This window comes from Cyanistes caeruleus, chromosome 4, assembly GCF_971803275.1.
Source record: "Cyanistes caeruleus chromosome 4, bCyaCae1.hap1.1, whole genome shotgun sequence".
Lineage (NCBI taxonomy): Eukaryota > Metazoa > Chordata > Aves > Passeriformes > Paridae > Cyanistes > Cyanistes caeruleus.
Genome location: NC_141704.1, coordinates 12,053,070 through 12,077,261, shown reverse-complemented (window position 1 = coordinate 12,077,261; position 24,192 = coordinate 12,053,070). Strand labels below are relative to the sequence as shown.

At 36.3% G+C, this 24,192-nt stretch overlaps 1 protein-coding gene across 5 annotated transcripts in view; it reads left to right on the top strand.

Annotated features, from left to right (window-relative positions):
• PHTF2 (putative homeodomain transcription factor 2) overlaps positions 1 to 24,192 on the top strand; it is a 61,226-nt gene that overhangs the window by 15,652 nt on the left and 21,382 nt on the right. For 3 of the 5 annotated variants that reach the window (XR_015286107.1, XM_086886657.1, XM_023918978.2), the window contains exons 3-7: positions 9,772 to 9,828; positions 13,242 to 13,311; positions 15,878 to 16,036; positions 20,429 to 20,594; positions 21,276 to 21,440. Coding sequence is in view for 4 of the 5 variants with exons in the window: in XM_086886657.1 (XP_086742783.1) it covers positions 9,772 to 9,828; positions 13,242 to 13,311; positions 15,878 to 16,036; positions 20,429 to 20,594; positions 21,276 to 21,440 (617 nt within the window). In the remaining variant the exon portion in view is untranslated. Of the gene's footprint in view, positions 1 to 9,771; positions 9,829 to 11,719; positions 11,809 to 13,241; positions 13,312 to 15,877; positions 16,037 to 20,428; positions 20,595 to 21,275; positions 21,441 to 24,192 lie in introns of those variants that run through there. The other 2 variants (XM_086886658.1, XM_086886659.1) reach the window with 2 other exon arrangements.

Genomic DNA, 24,192 nt, shown 5'->3' with positions numbered 1-24,192 from the left:
ACTTTTCCCAGGACATTGCTCCTATCAGAATTACTTGTTACCGCTATAGCTCATTCTTTTAACCCTTGTACTGTCGTTTTTTCTTGTGATTTCACATGTTTCCATTTTTTTTGTTATAGTAAAAACCAACATTTCTGTGGCTTTTACAGAGGTCTGCTCGGCCAGGAATTGTACAGTGCCTTTATGGCAAGGAGTTGTAGTGAGGTAACTTCTGTTACTTCTGGAAGGACTGAGCTGTCTTCAGGAGGGATTAAGACAATGTATAAACTTGATGTTGGTCTTCTCCCTGGTGTGAACAAAATTTAATTGCAGTCCACGTGTGGACTGTGGTCTGCCAATTGAGCAAGTTGTGCTGCTTTAGTATGAGGAAGTGTAATGTTTTGAGACAAATGGCTGTATTGAAGAAGAGTTGCAGATATTCATGTGAATTAGACTGTAATTCCTTAGGTACCACATATTGAGGGTTCTCCTGGATCCAGCTGATAACCCTGAAGAGTCTTCTAACTCTCTATTGTGGTGTGTGTGATCTGTTCCTGGGAATATCTAGATTCATTCAGCTATGACTTTGATTTTGCTTATTTATTTGTTTAAATCTATTACATGGCACAGGATTTTTTACCCATAGATTTGTTGTTTAAACCAAAGATTTCAATTTGGGGAACAGAAAGAGTTGTGCTAATGTTTAGTTGATAGCAGATGGGGTTTTTTTGTCCTTGCTTTTGATGTCAAGATATTGAACTTTAGGACCTGTTGTTTGCTTCCAGTTTTAAATTTTGAGGTTTTTTTGTAGCTGTCGGTTGTCCCACTGATTTGATCTACTGACTCATCACAGCTATAACTGGGGTTGAAAGTGGGGAGTTATAAAAAAGTAGCACATTCTGGCAATAGAAGTTTGTTTCTGGGGCAAAGGAGAGCCAGGGTTGCAATGAGCATTGATCAAATTGATATTACTTGCCTCTATGATGAAATGAGAAAAATAAGCTGTTGTTTTGGGAAGGTGTTTTCAGATTAATAAATTGGTGTATGAATGTCTTGAAAAGGAACATTAACTTCTGGTATTTCTAGTTACACATGACTAAGAAGCATTTGAGCAGGCTGGGGCTGTGTAAGAAATACTTAGCAGATAACGTGCGCCTTGTCTTTTTTAATTTTCAGTTTTAATGTATTTTTTAATATATTTATTTCATGTGTCTCTCTACTGAGTTTCAAAGGTTTGTTGGTTTCTTGCACAAGAGACATTTTTATATCTCTTCAGTGGAAAGAGTTAAGCAATTGAGCTCTTCCAACCCTACTTTAGGAAAGTTTTGCAAACAGCAAGTTTATTCATGACTCATACTATTGTCTGAAATTGAGCTCCTTACACCAGGATGATTTAGTAATACCCCTAATTGTTTAAAAGGTCAGACCTTTTGTTATGTAAACATGTTTTTCTGTTTTGACAACAGATTTACTCTGCTTTTAGTGCACTGGAGCTCCTGATTACTGTCTTTTAAAAATACTGTAATCAATCTGAGTTATTTTAAGTTGGAATCTAAGATTTCAGATTGGTATTACAGCAGTTTGTAGTTTGAGATACAAGCTTGCACAGACAGAGTTTTAGTACTTCCAGTGATTGCTTGCATTTCCCAGCCAGTACAAATACATTTTCAAGGCATGAAATCTTCTAGATACAGGTTGGCTCTGTAGAAATTAAAAAAAATGAAACCTGTCTTGTTTCTTGATGCACTAGGGAGTACAGTGCTGAGGTACTTAGGTGTGACAAAAGGTTTGTCTGGCTTGTTTTCAGCCCTTGGAGCTGCCCTGCTTCTTGCAATAAAAGGGAGTGGCAGGAGTGTCTGCATTGCTCCCTGGAACAGTTCCAGGCAGCTACCAAGCTACTACTCACATAGATACAACACTTGGTTAATATCCTTAGGATTATGTGTATGCTGAAATTGCTTCAGCTTGGTAGTTGAGTCATTTGATGGAGAAAACCATCACATTTTTCCTGTGAACAAAATCTGACACACTGCATTTGTTGAAAACAATTTCAGTATCTGCTGACATAACTTTTCTGTGATACTGATACTATAGATGTACTTGAAGTATTGCCTGAGTAACAGTAGCTGATGTTAAAAATACTAAAGTTATGAATAATTTAGAATACTGCTTCTATAGCTTGTAACTTTTTGCATAAATTTCTTACAGTGCTTTTGAGTTGTACAGATAATAATAGAAGGAATTTGTGGTCTGGTTTACAGTTTGGAGAACATATGTAAATGTACCTTAACAACTTTGATTTTCAATCCTTACAGAAGCCTTGCTGCTAAAATGGGAAACTCTTCCTCCTGAAATATTACCAACAAATTTGTACAATTATGTTGTTCCTTCTCTTGGGAATGATTGTAGGAGAAAGCAGAATGAAACTTAATGAATTGAGGCTGAATCCTGCACCTGATTGCATATCATTTAACTTCGCCAGTGCAGCTTTCTGCTGCTTTTGGTGTCCCTTGGGTACAGCTGTTAAAGGGCACAATAAAACAAATGAGATGTTTTCTCTCTCATGGCTTTAAAGGGCAGAATTAGAGTTCTAATGGCATTGATTTAAGATCTTAATATTCACTGTTTTACAGCTCATCAGTCCAAGATTATACTCGCCTATTTAGATTCATAGAATGGCCTGGGTTGGAAGGGACCTGAAAATTCATCATAGGGCAGGGACATCTTCCCAACTGCTAGAGCAGGTTGCAACTTGGAGCACTTGCTTGTGAAGGCTGAGGCAGAAATATCTGAGTACCTCAAACTTCTCCATGTCCCTGGTAACCAGCTCTCCTTTTTCTTTCCACAGAGGGCCCACATTTTTCCTAGCATTCTTTCCGTTGTCAACAAACCTGTAGAAGCTTGTTTGTGTTACCCTTGAGATCCCTGCCCACGTTTAACTCTATCAGTGCTTTAACTTTCCTAACCTGGTCCCTGTATTAAGTTAAAGGAGGAATTAAATGAAAATTATATCCTACCTTGAAACCACCTGATTTCCTTTTCGGCACTAAATTCACATGATGCATTATTCATCCTGGCACCAAAGGCAGTTTTTGACAAATGGACAGGCTGTATGGCTATTTTTACCTGAAACTTTGGATGCTGAAACTGACTTGATTTAAAAACATTTGACTTCAAGTGCTGAAACTTGACAAGTGTTGGAGCTGGCATTTGTCAGAGCACTGAGGAAGAAAATGTATGTTCAGTTAGTTTCCTTCCACATTTGGTACTCAAGTAGTCGCCTGACCTAGTGAGGATTTACCTTCAGTGCCTTGCTTGGTGAGGCAAAACTCTGGTTTCTGAATCTGGTGCAAAGCATCACTCCAACAGGGGCTGTGGCTGAACAAAACAGGCTTGCATTTTGCCCACCTGTAGGCTCCCATGCCTGCTTTGCCTTCCCATAGACTTTCATAGATTTATTTAGTGAATTTGGTCAGAAAACACGTCCAGCTAAAACTAAGACTGCAATTCTACAAGCAGTAGAATTAATGTCTAATGGCAGGGGAGCAACGAGATCAAATCGCTCTGTCTTGAGAAGGGTTCTCTGATTGTTAAATTATAGCCTAACACTTCCTTTTCTCTTCCTGCATGATCTGATTGATCCTTTAGCCACCCAGACAAATGCAAGGGCAACAAGGAAAGCATGCTATGGGAAGGGGAAATGATCAGGGACCTAAGAGCAATGCTATTCTAAAATCCTAGTTGCAACACCACTAAAGTTGCTGGATTTTCAGAGGTCTTCAGGGAATAATATTGAATAATGAGCCTGCCAGAGTGGTTTTCTTTTCCCAGTTACATCTTGAGGCTTTTTTGTTTTGTGCAAGTATATTATTATTAAAAAAAAAAATAAAAAATTCAGAGGTCTTAAATCTTTAACCCTTGGAGAGTGGCTGGGCATTGTTAGCAATAGTGTAGCCCTGGACTAGGAAAGGGAGTGCTCTTGACCAGCTCCCCTCGGACAGCACCTAGGGTGCTGTGTTTACCTTTGGTTATTCCTGTACTCTCATTTAGTTTAACCTACAAAAGGTTCTAAGTGTTCAGCTGAATATAATTTTTCTTTATGTTCAATTGTGTGATGAAAAGATGTGTTTAGGTGTTTTGTGGTTTTCATAGATATGCTAAAATTTGTAAACCATTACTCAGGGCAATAAGTATGATTAAGGTAAGTATGGCTGACATTTTAAGAATTAATCTGTAAATAATTCAGAAAAAACATTACTATGTAGTTAATAAATGTTCAATTAGCTATTATTGGACTCTGAAAGGGATGATATCAATAAAGCAAGCCTTAGTAAAATTATTGTTCAGTGAAATGCCTGTAAATACAGTGGTGTTGCAGTTATTGGCAGAATTTAAGTGGGTCATTAGTTGGAAATTCAAATAGTTAATAATAAATAACTCTTACTAAAGTTTTGAATAGCTTGCTTAATTTTACTCTAAAAATAGCTGGTTTCAGCTCTCCCTCTGCCACCAAACAGGGGAGAAGGGAGAGGTATCAGGATGTTTTAAAATCAGAAGTAACAATTCAGCAGTTATAAATTCAAAGCTCTGTACCTTAGGATATAGAACCTTAATCCCTTCACTGCCTTCCATTTGACTAAAAGTTACTTAACTCTTTGCTGTTAACAGACAGTGTAAAACCATCATAGTGATTTCTACCTGTGGTTTATCGGCTAAGTTTGTCTTAGTTTAGCTTGTCCAGTCCACATATTCACCATAAACAAAATTGAAAAACACCTACCACCCTTGGAAATGAAAAATATCTAGAAAAAACCCTATCCCAAGACTAGAAACCTACTTCAATAGAGATAGTTATACTGCTGAGCTACTAGACTATTGCCTTTACTGCAACGGGGTTTAGTTCATGTGAGAAATAAACTGGACTTTAAAATAACTTTCAATAATCCTGTTCTAAGTTTTGAGAAAATGCCTGTATAGAAATTATTTATATATGGCTACCTAAATTCTAAAATTGATACAGAAAATCATACAGTTATTTTAATTATGTTGGACTGTAGAAGTTAATAAAGCATATTAGCTAATATTTAGCACTAAATATTTTAATAATGTGTCAGTCCAAGGAAGAAACTTTGTTACTTATTTACCAAACTCTAGATCTTACATAATTTGAATTTGTAATACTATTGTGATGTGGCTTGTAAAAGTGTTTAGAGGTTTTTAAGAGCAAAGTTTAGCACACAAATTTTATTATTGATAAACATTAAAGTTTTAAGATCCAAGAGGAAATACTGTGTATTCTTAGGATTATAATCTTTGCTAGTCTGCATGGTCATAAATTATAAATGCCTCTTGAAATATTGATCAATTCCATTAGAATCAGAAGGGCCTTGCGAGTATTGGGCTACAGGTTGATACCATCACTACATTAGCTTAAAGTGAATATCAGTGTCATTCACAAAGCTCAAATTCAATCTTTATGCACACGTGGCTTGTTATGAGAAGGGCACTGGGAAGAAACATGGCACAGTGCTAAAGCCCTTTCCCCTGTGCTTTGAACTAAATATTGCTGTGTTTTCAATAGCTTAACTATTTACTTAAGCTAATTGCTGTTGATGTTACACAACCAAACCATACAGGTGCCAAATTTCAGATGTATGAAGAAATTTGATAAAATGCTTCCTGACATATTTGATTGGGAAAGAGTAAGTGCAGCTATTTTAGATAATTGCAAGAAATGCGCATATATCAAACCCAGAAAATGTTTTGAGGAGGCTGCACTTAAAAAGGATCTCAAATTTATTTAATCTTTCTGTAAGGAGCTAGCTTTATTGAGTTTACCAAATATGTAATTGTAATTTCCCATGCCAAGTCACATACAAGTTAGATTTTTTTTTTAAATGATTACTTGTGAGGAAATTTTTTTCAAGAAAACCTAATTGAAAGTTTATTATACTTTGCTAATTTAGGCTGTTAAACACCTGCTTCTCTGTTGTGAAAGAGTGGCTGCAGTTTTCATTTGCATTTAATCAATCCCTTATATACTGAAAATTTTTATAGTTGCTTGAAGAATGGTTGCTAATTCTGCAAATGCATAAACAAACAGAATCCCCTTTATCTTCTTTACTTGGTATTTATCGAGGTGTAAGATCTTCAGAGCTGAGTGTTTTGAGATAATAGAGCTGGATAGACTGGACAAAATCTAGGCATTGAGGAGTGATGCGTGATTTAAACTGTGTATAATATTGAAGAGATTTTAGAGGCATTTCTTGCAGCTGTGTACTTAACAATGGGACCATTTTTTTGACTCCTGTGTTTTGTACTTTAAATTGTCTCTGAAGGATGGTGCAGAACTTGCAGCTGTGAGGGATGAGACTCCAGGCACAGTGGGTGGGTAGTAAATGGGTACTGGAGTTGCTCAGAGCATTCCTGTTGGCAGAATAGCTCCAGCCAAGGAAGCTTGAATGCCTGGCCTTCGGAGAAGCCCTGGGACACTGCATATTGAGGGAGACCTTGCTTTGATCAAGTTTTGTGTATATTTAAATTATTCAGGTTCCAACCTGATCTTATCTCTGGAAGGTTATTCCTTCCTTTTACTTGCCGTTAGAGCTTAATTTCTTTGGTGCTAGACTAGGTCCTAGGCTTCTTTTCAGTGTCCTGCAGGTGTGCACAATTGTAAGGAAACACATGAATAGCCAAGAGCTACATTTGTTTTAGATTTACATTACATTTAACAGAAAACAGAATTAAAATGCAAATACTTGTAAATCCAAACTCTTTGAAGCTAGAATTGGCTGGTGCACTCAATAATTTAAAACCAGGAAGGTTTGCTAGTATTATCTTACATTCTTCATTCACTAATTATGTTCTTGATTTTAATTCATACACGTGTCTAGCTTCTCCGGTAATCATTATATGTTATAATTTAGTTTGTTGTAAATGAAATTTATGTACCTTTCAATGAATTCTGCAAGACACATTTTACAAACTCTAAATCTGCTTTCCTGACATAAAGGAGAGGAAAAAAAAGTAATGCTTGTGTTTTTTACTTGCCTTGTTTTAATAACACTACTTCTTCCTTCTATTGATTAATGTGGGAAATGAAGTGTGCCAGTATCCAGTATGCTGCTTTATGATGACACCTTTATTTTTATGTATTTTCTTCTGATACATTTGGAAGAGAAGTGTAGAGGGATGCTTATGCATGTGGCGAGAGGGAAGTTGAATATCAGGTTGGAATTTGATGTGCTGAGTGGCACACACACCTGCTCCCTGAAGTGAGCCTTAAACTTTGTTAAAATACAAAGAGGTGATAGGAGGTAGATTTAAAAAGAAGCCCCAAACAACAACAAAAACCAAGTGAGAGATTGTAATGGTACTCTCTGTAATTCTCTCTTCCACTCCTTTCAGTTCCCACCAGCATGCCTTAGTGAATAGTCCTGTGCTCAGATGTCAGTAACTAAAGTTGATCAGAGGTGATTGGACAGACCCTCTTCTCCAGCAAAACAGTTGTAAAAGACCCTATCCTTTAAAGTAGTTCTGGCACTCTTATTTTACCTCCTGATGGTAGAATTGCTTTATAGGGCAGCATTAAAAGTGTAACGTGAATGGCAAAATCCCCTCTTCTTGTCTTTTTGTGGAGATGAAAGATTCTGCCTAAAGAGGGAAAATAAATATTTGTAGGAAGATAATATTAAGATTTTAAATCAGTCGGCTTCCTTGTGTCAGATGTCTTCTGGGATCTGTTTCCCAGAATTCCTTTAACAAATGGTCTGTTATTTGTCTAGAAGAAGAACACTTTTATAGACTTTCAACTCTATACCAGTTTCAGCTATGAATGGAATTATGAATGGAGTTTGCTTTGCAGCTTTATTGGCACAAAGACTTCCTTCCACATTTGGATCTTGCATAACAGAGAGGGACGCAGACTTGCATCCCCTTTCTGTCCTTGTAGAAAGAAATGTTTTTTTGGAAGTGGGGAGGGGAGGATACAATATTATGCAGCACAAAAATTTTACTTGGAGCTCTTCTTAGCAAATTTAATGAAAACCAGAAAGGCCTGAAATTTCCTTTAAAATGTATTTAAAGAAAAAGCCAGAACAATTAGCTATAAATGCCTGGGTGGAGTGGTTATTCAATATATTGACTTTTTAATTGCTGGCTGTTATCCAGGTGAAGCTAGCTGTTAAACTTCCTTTGGTTTAATTACTTTAATTGTAGTAAATGCTTAATTCTTCCCACTACTATGTCTGACTTCCTAGTTATTTTCCACAGTCTCTTTTTTTTCAAAGTATGTGGTGTAAAGTATTTATTATTATCAAAAAGCCAGTAGATTGTTTCTTTTGCAAAGTTTTAAAGTAGCAAACTATAGAAATTGTTTAGCTCTTATGAATGGGAAATATTATTTAAATTTGGGAAAGACCAATTCAGTATTTCAGTTTGCTGTTCTCACTTTCAATCTTAGATATAGGAGTTTACTACTCTAAATTTGATTTTTTCAAATGTTATTTTTTAATTTGTCAGATTTAGAGGCACAGAAGATGCCTATAGATTTCTTTGTTTTTGTTGGTGTTTGTGTGTTGGTTTCCCTGAGTATTTTTTTGCATTTTTTCACGGCTCCTCGGTTAAAAGATCCTTTTTAATTAAAAATGACTCTTTCTTTTTCTTTCTTTTATAACATCTAAATTAATGCTGAAGGCTGAAATACTAAAAGAGAAATGTGAACCATGCTTTTTGGTACAAAGTGCATGCACTTGAGTCTCTTATGTCTGCTGCAGTTGAGAATTGGAAGGAGGAGTCACACTATTGCAGTAAGACTGAATTTATACAGTTTATTTATAGCTCAGATGATGGGAGTTGTTCCTTTCTCCTCTCTGTCACGTGTCTGACTGAGCTGCTTGTCACCTCTGCAGGCTGGAAAAGGATCTTTGAATCTCAGGAACTGCATCTGTCTCTCTCATGACCTAAAAGTGATCTTACACTTAACTGCTCAGAGTTTGTGATCTGAATCGATCCCCAGATACACATGATTTATGTGTCTAGGTAGAACAGCTGGGATGGCAAGGCTTTGAAATTGCCATAGAGAAAGAGATTATTATTACTGGTTGTTACCTAGAAATACAGTTTGTGTAGAGTTCAAAGCAATCTGATGATCTTTGATAACTTCTTACAAGACTAGGATATGTTGTCTCATATATTCTTGTTCTTGTCATCATCTTAAATCCCAAAGTTTAAGGTTGCCCTTCCTCTAAATATTTGACAGTCAATGGGGAAAAGTGCTATTTCTTGGTATTCTTTAGGTTCCCCTTGGGCTATAACCTGGTTGATTACCAGCCTGACCATATAGATGTTTGCATCTGGCTTTAAAAGTGGATGTAATGAAATGGGAATGATAGATGGTTTAAAAAAAGTAAATTAAGTGAGGGTATGGGTTCAGCTAGATGTGCATATTTCTTTTGAAGTTATCTGAAAGGCCATGTCAGTGTAACTGCCATAATTCTGTTCTCTGTCATAGGGAAGCTGGAATCCCAACCTGGGGTCGGAGGGAGCGTGGTCTTCCCAATGCTTGGGCTTGCACAAGTCCTGGGAGAAGGCTGGGGATGTGTGAGGCTCAGCTCTCCCCTCTATCACAGTTCCACTACAGATTAGCTTGATCCTGTCCAGCCAAGATAAAAATTTCTTTGTAAACTCCCCAGGGAAATAACTTGCTGGCTTCATGCTTCTCTTGTTGAAGGTTGATTTGATTTTGTTTGATCAATGTCTCTTAAATCCTCATGTAGATTTTTTTCTTTTTAGATTGGAGCATATGATCAACAAATATGGGAAAAATCAGTAGAGCAAAGAGAAATAAAGGTAATAATACAGTGTTTAATTTTTTTTTTTTTTTGGTGGTTGTGTATGCTGAAGTGATCTACATTGTATGTGGTGATATTTAATACTGGTAAAGTAAAACTAGACTTCTGGAGTGTAACCAAATGTAACCAGAATACTATGCTCTATTTATTTTACATAATTAATAACTCTGCAGCATTTAGTGTGATGCATTTCTGTATCTCAGTACCATTTTTTCTTTTATCTTGAGAGGGCTTAGTTGTGTTAATACTTCTGTCTTTCACTTTTCTTTGTGATGAATTCTAATGTCAGTTATCTGAGCTCTCTTTGCTTTCAGTTAGTTACCTTATACCTGCAGTTTACTTTCCCTCCTTTATGATGCTGTCATTGTTTTGTACAGTTTATTAGACTGGTAAGTACCTCAGGCTTTGTTTCTCTGAACAAGCAGTTTAACAGTGTTCTGTGCATTTTGGTTTAACTAACAGTACCATCAGTGTCTGCCACATTGCTAAATTGCTTTGGAGATAATAGAATCAATCCCATAGGTATTAGTTCTGTGGGTTGTATATGAAATACCCATGACGTTAATTTAGTTAATATTTTCTTGCAATTAACCTTTTTTCCCCCTCCAACACTACATGGAAGTATTGTGCTATTTCTGCATGAGTTTCAAGGTGTTGCTATTACTTAACATTAGTAAAATGTACATTGCTTCAGTTTCCTTAGGGGTGGGTTTCTTCACTCCCCAGTACTTAAACAAAACTGTATGTGGAAACTTGCTTGCCTTCTGTGGGAACTTTTACTGACCCAGACTACAGAGATTTTGTACAGAAATGCACAGATTAAGTTGAACCCCATGGTATTTTAGTGCCACAGCTGAGCCTGGGTTGCTGGAAGGGTCCTTCCCATGGCCATGAAACCCCATCATAGCCACAACAGGAGTTCATTAACTGCTGTGTAACAACATGTTATTCAAAGAGTTACTGCAGATAGTGCCCTGTGCTGATTGGAAATAGCATCTTCTTTGGCTCAGGAGTCTAATAACTAATAAATTACAGGTGGTGTTTGATTTTGGGTAGACTGAATGGAGTTCAGTGGTGACACCAAGGCACGTGACTAAGTTCAGGCATTACACCTTAGTGTCTTAATCTCAAAGCTCCTACAGTGCTTTGACATTATAAATTTAGAAATAATTATGTAATGATTTATAAATGAACTTCATTAAAAATCTGAATAAATCTCAGAAAATACATTTCTCTTACTACAAATTTATAATTTAGTTGTAACTATAATAGAATCTAAGATTAATTTTCAAATTTGTGTAAAAGAGTTTTTACAATAATAAAAGTTACTTTTAAGCATTTTTATTTGAACTCTCATTTGTTAATGCTTACCTGAAATGTGTTTGGTGCTGAATAGAAATTATATGAACCAACTGGAGGGTCTGAGCATTATAAAACACTGAATATTTTTTTTTTAATAACCCTAGTCTGAAACAGTGCTGTTTTCCACATATGTTAGATATTTGTGATGCATTAAGAAAGTGTAGAAAATGCATATGAATAAATGCAGTGCTTCTACTGTGTGTGGCAAACAGTTCTGGAGCCAACTCAGTGAAGTCTATGGACACTGAAAGTATTGTTTGACAGAATTTTAAAAGAATGAGTCATCATTTCTTTTCCTCTGAAGGCTGCATCAAGTTGTACTCTTGACTTAGATTTTTCAGAGTTCTTTCTTTAACATAAAAACGTAATTTGAGTCACAATGGTAAATTTTTTCCTAGGACTGAGCATGTTTTTAGAAGATTATTTCTTCCAAGAGGCACATCTTTATTTAGGCTTTCAAGAGAGATCTTGTGACCTATAAGCACTAATACATGTGAGAATTATTATATCATTCAGCATTTTCTTTTTAAGCTACAGTTTTCTTTATGAAATGTGGAAATGGAGTGGCTCACTTATGCAAGATTCACAAGAATCTGTAGCTGATTCTAGAATTACGGTAATTTCCAGTTCTAATTATGGACTTCTTTTCTCATTCCACATAAAACTGCTGCACTTTTAGGACTGCAGTTCTGAAAAATCTTGCATTATAAGGTCTTTGTAGTGCTTGAATTTAAAATATAACTGGTTGTCTCTATTTGTCATCCTCAGAGCAATATTTTGTCCTACTCATGTTTCAATTCTGTGTATTAATTTTTTTTTTTGTTTCAAGCAAACTCATTTTTCTAACAGACTGTCCTGGTTTAGGGCAAATTTGGGAGACATTATAATCTGGCTTGTTTCAGTTTGATTTTTTTATCTTTATTTCTGCATGAAAAATAAATCCAGTTTAATTTAGATGTGAGAAATATTTTGAGCTGCATTCAATTGAACATTTTGCTTGATACTATCCTTACAAAGATCAACACCGCCAGATAACACTGATCTGTCTCTCATTGACAACAATTTCATTTTTATGCTTTCATTTATACTTAATGTTTACATTTTAGTTATGTTTTTACATGTGATTGAACCATGGCAATGGTAGAAATGTACAGTCCACCAGTTTAAATGCTTTTTGAATGAGAACAGTTAAATGAGTTTCATAATAATTCCATTTGCATCCTAAATATTTTTTTAAATATTTTATTTTACTCTGTATGAATTGCATGCTGATTTCCTTACTGTCTAATGTGACCAAGAATCTAAACTAAGGGGAGCAGAATAAGCTGATCTGTCTCTTAGACTTGACAGTACAGTGTCTCATTTTAGCATTAAAAGCAAACTTGAAAGCTTTGCCAGAGAGTTTGGTTCTTGGTTTGGTGATGGAAGATGCTGCTTCTAAAAGACAAAATAAGCTTGCTTTTCTTCCTGCTGCATTCTTGCTGTGTGGGATTTTTACCTTCCTTTTAATTGGCTAATCTATATTCACTACTGAGGAAAAATTCAATACTTTTCTAGAATTTGGATTTTTGAGAGCTTACTGATTAGTGGCTCCTGCATTATAACATGATTTGCTATCTGCGTTTGGAGTTAAGGAGTTGCAGTGTAAGTGTTTTGTGGAGTTAGACATCTAAGGAGAAAAGAAATTCAAGAATGTAACTTGTTGCAGAAATTCTGAAAAGCTAATAGACATATATTACTAATTCTTGCAAGTGTGTGCATACGTTGTCTGCATAATGCAAAGCCATGAGTGCTCAGTGCCTGCTTGAAAAGTAGCCCGGTGGGTCAGTAATTGGTTGGGTTTTATATAGATTGCAAAGTATGTGAAAGACATCCATTGTGCATTCTTATTTGGAATGCTTAATTTATATTACTTTAGATTTATGAAGCTGACATGTTTGCCTGAATTTTCAGTAGCAGTATGGGTTAAATACAATTACTGACTGCATAGATTCTTTTGTAATGTCTGTCATCTGCATGAAATATTTTGATAATACTTGTCTATTGCAGGGTTTGAGAAACAAACCAAAGAAAACAGGACATGTGAAACCGGACCTCATAGATGTTGACCTTGTAAGAGGTACGTTCTGAGCTAGAAAAAGTTGAATTTCTCAGTGTTAAAATAACAGCCATCCTGTGTCTTTTAACAAGAGTGGATTAGTAGCTTTAAAATAATCCCAAATGAAACAAAACACAGCCAGCCCTACCTAATTCTTCCCTAAGGCAGATGGATAGAAAATATTGTTAAATAATGATATTAAGATTAAATTTAAAGGTTAAGAATTTAATTTAAATTTTGTTGTATGGATCCTGATTTAGGAAAACAAAAAAGAAAAGCTTGTGCATTATCTTTTATAATTTTAGAGTTACTAGTTTAAAAGGCTCCTACTGCCATGCATTTAGACTTCTTTCAAGTCTTCTGACATCTGGAGGGAATGTTACGTTGGAAGTTTCTGGAGGGTAAAAAGTGTATAGGCCTTGGTTGTTTCTTGTCTGTTTTAAATAACAAAACAGCAACAGAAGGTCAGATGATAGGAGACTTTTCCAAGTCTTTATTTAGTCTTAATTTATTCTTATCTATGTAATTTCCCTCATGCCTCATGAAGGCTAGGAAAAATATTATTTAGTGTTTTTATCCATGAGCCCAGCAGCCAGCACAATCTCCTGCATCCATTCTAGGGAGCCAGGTACACTTTGGGCACCCTCACCCTTAGTGCTGGCCTCCAGAGGCCTGCTCTCCCCCTTTGTCCCTGGAGCCCTCACCCCTTTGTCCCTGGAGCCCTCACCCCTTTGTCCCTGGAGCCCTCACCCCTTTGTCCCTGGAGCCCTCACCCCTTTGTCCCTGGAGCCCTCACCCTCTGACAGGAGCCGTGTCCTTGCCAGGCTCGCTGGCTGTGCCACGCTCACTGGGGCTGCTGGCACCATGGCCACACCACGGCCACACCATGGCCACACAGTTCCCCCAGGCTGCGGCATTGACTGCCGGGCTGGCACCCAGCCCCATGTGTCAGCCCCACGTCCGTGTCCTTGGACACAGAGCAGATGGCCTCTGGCCCAGGGGAGTCCAGGGAGTTCAGGACTTTCTAGTTGAGGGAGTCCAGGCTGTGCTGAGCATGGCCAGACAAACAGCACTCTGGGCATTGGCTGTTTGTGTGACCAGTCTTTTTTAGCCCTTTACCCCTCAATTTCACAGCACTTGTTCCTCCCTAAATTGCCCAAACCCTTTCTTTCTCCCACCCCTGGATTCTTCCCTGAATGCTCTATAAGTGCTGTGTCATCTGAGCTGCTTTTCCCTGGGATCCTGCAATGAGTCCCACCCCTGAGGCAGCAGCATCCCTTTTCCTCTGAAGGATGACTTTGAGATCTGCTCCCAGCAGTGCATGGTGAGGGTTCACACCTCACAGTGGGGCCCATGGCTCTTCTGGGACAGCCCTGGGCAGGGCCTGCTCATTGTATTCATTCCATGGTTTGGATTCCCACCTGCTTTTCTGCCTCTGTCCTGCAATGGCCTCATGGCGATGGGCCTGAGATGGGCTGGTGGTTCCAGGGATGGGTTTATGAGGAGAACCCTGGAAGGACCCTGCAAGGTATTATTTGGGCTCCCCCCTCCAATTTTCTCTTTGAACTCCTCTGTGGTTGTGCAGATAAGCTTTTCTCATATCTAACAGTATATTTTTCTAAAAAATGGGAATACAAGATAAAGAAACAAATCAAATATCATTTTAGCTTATAAGAAGCTAAGAAACAGTGTTAGACCTTTTCAGTGCAGTGATGTACACAAATAGCATTTAAATGATTACATGGATGTCTAAGTTGGCATTAAAGTAGTTTCAGGGCTGGCAGTTTTACCTGTGCAGCACAAATGCCACTAATGCATTTACCTGTACTCATTAATGCCAGTGCTGCTTATAAATGAGATAGGGATGGTGTAGCAGCATGCAGAAGATACCCTATTGACCAAAGTCAATAATTTTGCATAATTTAAATCACATTCCCATTAAGTAAATTTTACAGTTTTTTGGCTGGGAAGGAAAATAAATAGAGAGATATGGGAGAGAAAGGACATTTGAATGAGAGAGATGAAAAGCAGTATAGAAGGAGACACAAAGATAAATTATTCTTTGGGTGTCTTCCCTGCTTCTGGGGCTAATCTTCAGTTGGACAGATTCACTGCAGTGCTTCCCAGCCTCATTCCATGTTCCTGAATGATATGGCTGGTGCAATTTACAGATGCTGGTATTTTAGATTCCTTTTCTGTGTTGGGAAAGGCCTTTGCTGTGCCTGCACTTGCACGAGCATGAGACTTGTTGCTTCATATCAAGTTTTTGATACCTCTGTGAAACAGAACAATTTTTAATAATTAATTTTAGAATAATTTTGATATGGCGGTGTTTTGTTATTCAAACATTCTGAATACTTTGTAGAAGTTCCTGATAATGTCAGTCAAGAAGACATCAACAATTTATGGCATATTTGGATTGAGGAGATAGTTATTTAAAGGAGCAATTATTAAATGCAATTATTTGAATAACTCTTCTACTTCCACCATTTCACTATCTTAACTGCTCTGCTATTAAACAACTGAGGTTTCTATTAGCCATAATGATGAAAAAAAATGAGATTTCTTTTCTTTTTTTTTTTTTAAGGATCTGCTTTTGCTAAAGCAAAACCTGAAAGTCCTTGGACATCTTTGACCCGCAAAGGAATCGTGAGAGTTGTGTTCTTTCCATTCTTCTACAGGTGGTGGCTACAAGTGACATCAAGGGTCATTTTTTTCTGGCTGCTTGTTCTTTACCTTCTCCAAGGTAGAGTTGGATTACACCATCAGCTTTGACTGAATGCCTTATTTTAACCATATGGAAGCTGCAGTGTGCTGCTTGGTTCACTTCATGCTGTTAAGGCCTATTCCAGTATTTTCAGAAATTACTGGAATGACACAGTCCCAAGCATATGTCTCTTGGTTAACATTTCTTTTATGTATACGAAGAATGCATAATGAAAAAATTTAACACTCTCCTCACAGGCTTTCTTCAGCATTTGGCACACGTTAATTTGTTACATCTGAATATAATTTCAGGACTATTTAATTCAGTTCAGGGCAACTGTTAACAAACAGAAATCAGTTCACAGTTTTTGGAATATTCAGTATTGAGTTCTAGCAATCTGACTTTGTGAGTCTCTTAATTATTTGTGATACATAAGAGGAAAATTAGAAAGGCAAGAATGTAATGGAGTGAGTCAGTATGAAAGTTACCAAAAGAATAAGTGTTTCAGAAGTTTGTATAATAGATATAGAACAGAAGGTTAATGAAAGTTGGGAGCAATGTAAGTACCCTGAGAAGCTAAATGACTGATGAATTTTCCACTGAAATCCAATTAACATGCAATATTACTTTTTCAAATTCACCATCTGTTGTCTCAGTTGTGAATCGTTGTATCATTTGGAAATTTTAATTACAACAATATATGGAGTTATTAAAAAAAAGGCAGTGTGGTGATGTTATTAGCAGGTACAAAATTAATCTCACCATTCCAGTGCCCCAAGACCTGCAGTACTGACAGATGCTCATGTGGCCTATCAAAAGTTTTTTCTTATCCCCATTTCTGAAATAGATTCCTAATTTTTCTGTGCTATGGTAAGAGATCCCATACTGTTAATAATTTTATTCTTGGTTGTAGTAATACAGGTAGTAAAAAAAGTTGTGGTTGTTTTTTTACCATGTTCATGGGTGTCTTATTTTGAGAAACATTACTGCAGTAATTTTTTTATCTTCTTATTTGTAAATGTATTTTAGAAAAATGTACTCCCAATTAATTTATGACACCTCCATAAGACCCTAAAAGTAGAAAAATAGTGAGACAATCTGAGTTCAACAAGTTCTTAGGACATTAATTACAGAGCTTTCTTGTAACTAGCCTTTTACCTCTCAGATTTCTTAGGGTCTTTGAATTACTAAGTTCTGGTTGGAATGCATCATTTCCCTAATCCATATAGTCTGTAATGTGACAAGGTATTTCTGTGGTTGTGAGTTAACAAATAGCAGGAAATAATGAATAGTATTCCATATTACATTATAATTCAACTATTTGAAATACTTGATATTGAAACTGCAGAATTAGCTGCAGATTTTTTGATAGTTTTGAAATAAATTAAAAGACTTATAATAAACATGTAAGTGAAATTAAATGGACATATTTACTTATTGAGAACTATTCAAAACAGCCCCTCCCAAGCACTTATATAGAAGTTTTGCTTTTATTTTACTCAGAAATGTTGCTTAGTTACTAATTTTGTACAGGATTGGTAAGGCAGCATCAAAATGTCAAGAATCCATGATTGAAGCTTAAAAATAAAACACCTCAAATTCCAGTGGCCATATTTCTGCCCTGAATCTGGATTTTGTATTGTAGCTTGGACTTCATCATCATGACAGATTCTCACTGACATTGTTGTAAAACGGTTTGACTATATTTCATTTATTTGTGTTCATAATTGAATTAATTTACCTAAAGTATTTTCTAAAGATTTATGAATTGCATTACTTGGAATTACTGCTTTAAAATTGATTAGTTTTACCAGAATACTTGCTAGCATTAATGTAAAGTCACAGAAAAAACCTTTTCCTTGGCTGTAGATTTAAAATCCAGGTTTTATTTGCATTGGTTTCCTTTAGTGTGAAGTGATTAGTACAATGTGTGATAAGAGAGCTACAGAGAAATATTTTATACTCAAGGTCACAGAACAGGCCAGGGATTCAAGATCGATGTAAAACCTTTTTCTGCTTCCTTATCTATCTAGCATAGAGTAATACCTCATTTTTAACTTAAAATGTTTTTATATTCTAATGGAAAAATGTAGTGCAAACTTAGTGTTTATTGTATATTTCTTACATCACTATTAAAGTTTCTTCCTTTATATTTAATAGTTGTTTGTTATGGTGGTGAGATATATATTTATATATATATGCATTTTTAAATTTGGTACTAAAAATATTTCCAGTGTTTAAATGGTTTAAAAAGAAATTCTTGTTGGTCTTTGAAATGTAAGGTTGCTTCCTCTGAGGCAGCTTTTTGTTCAATGTGATATTATTTAATTTGTGTCTGTTTTATGAAATAAGCCACTGTAGTTTAGAAAAGTGTAAGTCAAAATACTATAAATACATAAAGAAATAATTAAAAGTGCTGTAAAAAATCCTGTTCCAACCAATCTTACCTAGCTGTTCGTAGGAACAATTCTTGGATCACCTAAACTGGAATGTATTGTCATACTGTGCAGAAATAAATTCTTGGATTTCCCTCCGATCATACTTAAAAAAGATCAGGAGATTGGTAATATTTTTCTAAATCTGTGTGAAACGTTGTGGTAGGAATATGCAATCTGCAGATTTTTGTCTTCTGGAAGAGGATTTCTTCTAGACAGCTCTGCTTTACTTAGTGTTTTTTAAGCAGCAGTAGCGAATTTTAAAATTATTTCGTGTAGGCCTACTCCTGCAAATCATTTCACATGGGTCTGTGGAGCTCTGTGTTGTCAAAAGTATATGTTTTTCCAAACTATATGATAGGAGCCAAAATCAGCTCCTTCTTTACATTTTATGTCTCATGGAGGTAATTGTATGTGTGAGGAACTCAGACAAGCTCCTTTAGAAAGAGATAAAGTTATCTTTTGCTCTCTGTACCTATTTTATTGATTTTTAATGAGTTGGATTTCTCATTGATGCATGTGGTCTTTGAGAAATCTTATACAGCAAAAACATATAAAAAGTTCATGTATAGTAATAAAGGATATTCCCCTGGAAAAGTTTTGTGCTTTAATTTAGGAAAAAGACAGATGATAAATTAGAAATAGTTTCTCCACTATCAAAAATATTCCATTATTTTGTATGTTCATCATGCTTCTAATACCGGTTACCTTGCTAAAGATTATTTCACAAAAAACACATAAAACCTCTGTTTAGTGGGGAACATCACATCCAGGTATCTGCTGTGTAAAGTGTTGCTTCATAGGATTTATTTTAGATGTTTGAATGTGGCACATAGCTTTGTATGTGGCTGCATTATTTTCAGTCCATTTCAGCAGAGAACTGGTGACAGCTGTTGAACTTGTATTTCTTGTGTTAGAAACAGGTCTAAATTACAGGACTTTCACTTCTCAGTAGTACACAAACAAAACCAAGTTCTCATGGGATGTGCAGATGTTAGGCATAGAGAATTATTTCCCATTTCTGCTTCTGAATTGTTTCTTGGAGTTTCTGTGGGTGGTTTTGGTTTTTTGTCTTTTTTTCTTGATAGATTCTCACAGCTGAGTTACACATCACAGCTCTTCAAGCCAGAGCAACAAGGACATAGAGTAAGCAGAGAGGGAGAGGATTTGCTTCTTCCACCTGCTTTATTCCTGGTGGAAGTGTTCAGGTTGACCTGGAGCCTGTAGAGATGGTTCTGAGTGTTTGAGCTCTGGGTACAGGAGCCTGGTTGTTGGCTGTATATGAAAAGTGGTTGTAAGGTTACAAAACTAACAGCCATGGAATTGGAAGCTGGCCCTTTCACCATCCATAAGTGCTAGTTGGAGCCCTGGTCACTTAAGCTGGACTACCCCATAGTTTATATGGTTTCTCTTTTGATCTTTTCTCACGGCTGAAAAGTATGTGCACAAGTATATATAGAACATTTATAGGATTTACTTACGCATGGCTGCCTATCCATATGGGCGGTTTTATCCCTTGGCTGGGACATGGAGTTTGCTGTGTAAGGAGATTCTGGTTTCAAGTCTCATCAGACTCACTGGATTGTGCTTTGTCATAACACATGATACAGAATTAAATTTATTTGGGCTGCTTTAGGACTGATACTTACTTTTTGATTTTGTCTCCTACTGCCGTTTCACCATAGTTAAAGTGGTTTCATGACAAATACAGCGCTCCAAATGTTTTTCTCTCCTTATTTAATTCAGCCACTTTTTTGGGCAATACCTATAATATCACAGTTATCAAAGAAAAGATGGGTATTAAGACAGTAGTCAACTGTTTAAACCCTAATTGCTACTGTTTTTCAGCAAAATAATACTTTCCTTCTCCCAGAATTACGTGAGTTGGCTTGAAATGCAGGTGAAGGTTTGCATCTGACTGGTTTGTTTTTGACAAAAGCCATCTGAGTTGGCCATTTCAGACATTAAACTCAACTTCATTCCCTTTCTTTTCCAGTTGCTGCTGTAGTGCTATTCTATACAGCCCAAAGCCCACATAATATACCTCTGACTGAAGTCATTGGGCCAATATGGCTCATGTTGCTGCTTGGGACTGTGCACTGTCAGATTGTTTCAACACGAACTCCTAAGTCACCTCCCAGCACAGGGGGTAAAAGAAGAAGGTATAGACTGTGTTAAAATACTTTTTCATTTAGGATTGTTAAACTACTGTAGAGAATGTGCATGAAAAAAAATGTAGGGGTTTACAGTCTGTGCTTTGCTAGAGATGAGAAATTTGTGCTCTGTTTTTATTTGAAACTTCAAAATGGTGCTTAATTGGTGCTCTTTAACTTTTATGCATTGACTAATTTAGGCAGAGTTTTATTTGAATTTTAATTAATTGAATCTGACATTTTGTCTCAAAACAGTTACCTGAATAGTAGTGGAGTGACAGTGTTTATATTACTGGAAATTTAGTTTTATAAATCTGGCTAATAATCTGTGGGAAGTATATGTGAAGAGAGATGCTCTTGTAATGTAGAACTGAAGTCTTCTAAGCACTCCACTGACTGTGCTTTGCTAAAGTGCATTATCCCATTAAAATGGGAAACACTGCAGCAGTGAATTTTGTAGGTCTAAGCTGATGATGATGAAATGAAATGTGTTTTGTGTTAAAGTATTATAATAATGAATGTGACATGCTTTTTTTATTAAATGGAGTTTATTAAATTGATACGACAAAGCTTTAGCAAAATACTTTGAAATCTTGCTTGTTTTTGCATGCTTAAACTGCTGAACACGTTATTGAGCTAGCAGATTGCACTTACAAAACTACCTTCCCATTTTAATCTTTTCCGATGAAGGAAATTAAGGAAAGCAGCACATTTGGAAGTACATAGGGAAGGAGATGGCTCTAGTACCACAGATAACACACAGGAGGGAACAGTGCAGAGCTACGGTACAAGCACCTCTTGCAGTATTGGCGCTGTCTTCAGAGATATCTGGCATGCTGCTTTCTTTTTATCAGGGTTTGTATTTATTCAAGGCTACATATGTGTTAGAGATGCACTATCCCTTTTCTAATTAAGTAAATTTTGATGTAATGATTAAACTTCTGTTGATCTATCTTTTGCTCTCAATAATTCATTTGAGTATTTGAAAATGGACTAACATGTTGTTTCTTGACTTTTGTAAATGCTGATTCAATAATTTTGAAAAAATACTGAATTGTCATAGAATAATTTGGGTTGGAAAGGACCTTTAGATCATCTAGTTCTCTCCCCTTGGCACAGGCAGGGTTAAATTCCACTAGACCAGGTTGCTCAGAGCCCTCATCCAGTGTGGTATTGAATACTTCTAGGGATGGGGCAGCCACAGCTTCTCTGGGCAACCTATTCTATTCTCATCGCCCTCACAGTTAATAATTTTTTTCTAATATTGAAAACTAAACTTACCTTTTTTCTGTTTGAAACCATTGCACCTTGTCCTGTCACTACATTCTCTTGTAAAAAGTCCCTCTCCAGCTCTGGAAGGTGCTCAAATGTCTCCCTGGAGCCTCTTCTCCAGGCTGAAGAGAAAAATTCAACTCTCTAATTTTACTTTGTTACATTACCTCCTTGTTACTCCAAGAGAATGCTTATTTAACTCTGTCACTTTCATCAAATGACACACTTTTTCTTCAGGATTCAAATAAACACTGATTGGACTATTAAAAAAAGTTTTTAAAAAAACCCATTCTATAGCTCTATGTGCAAGATAGTGCAAGCTCTTTACATGCAGCATTTTGAGTGTGATGGATCAGCATTTATTAATAAGTGAAAATAGACTCAAGTAGTATTAAATGGAGAAAAGGGATAATGCAAGCTATTACATTGATGTTTTGTTGTGCATGCTGCATTTTAAATACAGCAACACTAACATGTCTGTCATACTTGTGATCTGTGCTCTTAACCACTGGTAAAACTTATGTTCTGGGAGTATCTACTTGAAACCCTGGACAAGTTTTAAAAATGTTTAAAAGTGTTGTAAGAGGAGAGCTCATTTGACCTTTTTCCTGTGTGGGTTAAGCTCTCTTTGATCAACTGTGGGTCATAGTGATAAGGCACCAGGGCTGTTCTTTGGGTCTGTGGGCATTACTCTCTGGTATGTTTCAAGTGTAATCCTGTAAACTTTTTGATGTTTTGTTTTCCCTTCATTGAAGATACTGATCTGCAGTAAGAAGAGTGTTGGAAGGTTATCTTGCCTTTCCATTGGGCTTAGAGTATTTTCAGCTGAGAAGGGCTTTGTTTAGAGCAAGTTAGAAAGACTTGTTTAAACCATTTCATGAGAGGTAGAGTGTATGTATATATTGACATTAAGGCTCCATGATGACTACTTACTATATCTTCAAAGGAAAAACAGCATGGAGTGACTGAGAATGCTGTAAACTGCCCTTAGTCTTTTGCTACCCCTTCAGTTGCAGAGGCACAGTTGTTTGTATGTCTAGAGATATACAGACTTGTCTACATGAAAAATAACCTTTTTTTCCCCAGGGGAACATGCAGTTCAGTTTCTTCATGTAATTTTTTTCATGGTAATGCAAACAGTTTTGTCAGCACAATGGGAGTGGGGCTGGGAATGAGGAAGCAAGAGCACAGTGTAGAGTACATTGACTTCTTGGTGATGTTGCTTAAAGAAAATCTTATGAAGTCTTAGTTCAATGAAGCTACACCTACAGCTTCACAGCTGTGCCTGTCCTGTTTCTTAAGATACACTTGGAAGCTCTTTAGATGAGCACATTACAATGTCTTACATAGAATATCTCATTAGTACTTATTTTCAGCAGTTTTTCACTTACATTAATCTTTGACATACTGTTTTCTGGAATTTTAAGTATAGATCATAAATGCATGATTTCCAATTAAGCTCAGAAATTACAATCTCTGTGTTAGGGCAGGACCTTGTGTACCTCCACCATTTGCCTGTGCCCAGTAAACTGGAACTGTGTATTCAGTAAATATCCTTTCAGTTGGCAGAACTCAGTCTTATTTAAAAATTGTAATTCTAAACTTTTACCCAGCACAGGGACAATTTAGAAAATACTATTGATAAGTTTTACTCGAAAAGAGGGCACTGTCCAAACAGGTGATTTGTTTAAAATGTGGTACTGATTTGGGCATTTGCTCTAAGTGTGTCTTTACTCCAGTGGAAATCTTATAACTTCTCTAAAAATATTGCAGTGGGAACAGAGAGGAGAGTTAAAACCTACTCTTCCAGAAACTTTACTTAACTTTTCCATATTATTTTCTCTGGCTAATGCTTGAATAAGTCTGAAAGTTGTTCTTGATTAGCTTTTATATATATTCAAGCCTTTTAAGACATTGTATTTATTCCTGGTGTTCTTTGTTTTACTCTAAATACTTTGTTATATCCTAAAATTGTAAAAGTTGATAAAGGATGTATGTATATATATTAATTCTAGAAAACTATTTTTGTCAGCCAAGGATATGTAGTTTTTTACTATAGGGTGTTTTGTTTTGGTTTTTTAACACGTGCACAAAAGACTAACTTTAAGCCCAAATGTATGTTTTTCTGGCTTGAGGCTTACATTTAATTTAGGGAGTCTTACAAATAAATAACTTCAGTTTCTCTGTTAGAAGCAAATAAAGACTTCAGTCAAGCTCCCTGCTATTTAGAATGAGCCTTAGTTGATACCAGACAAGTAGCTTTGGTCTTGCTATTTTAGCACTCAAACATTGCTTGAAATCCTATCTGAAAAGGTTGTACATATATGCATATGTT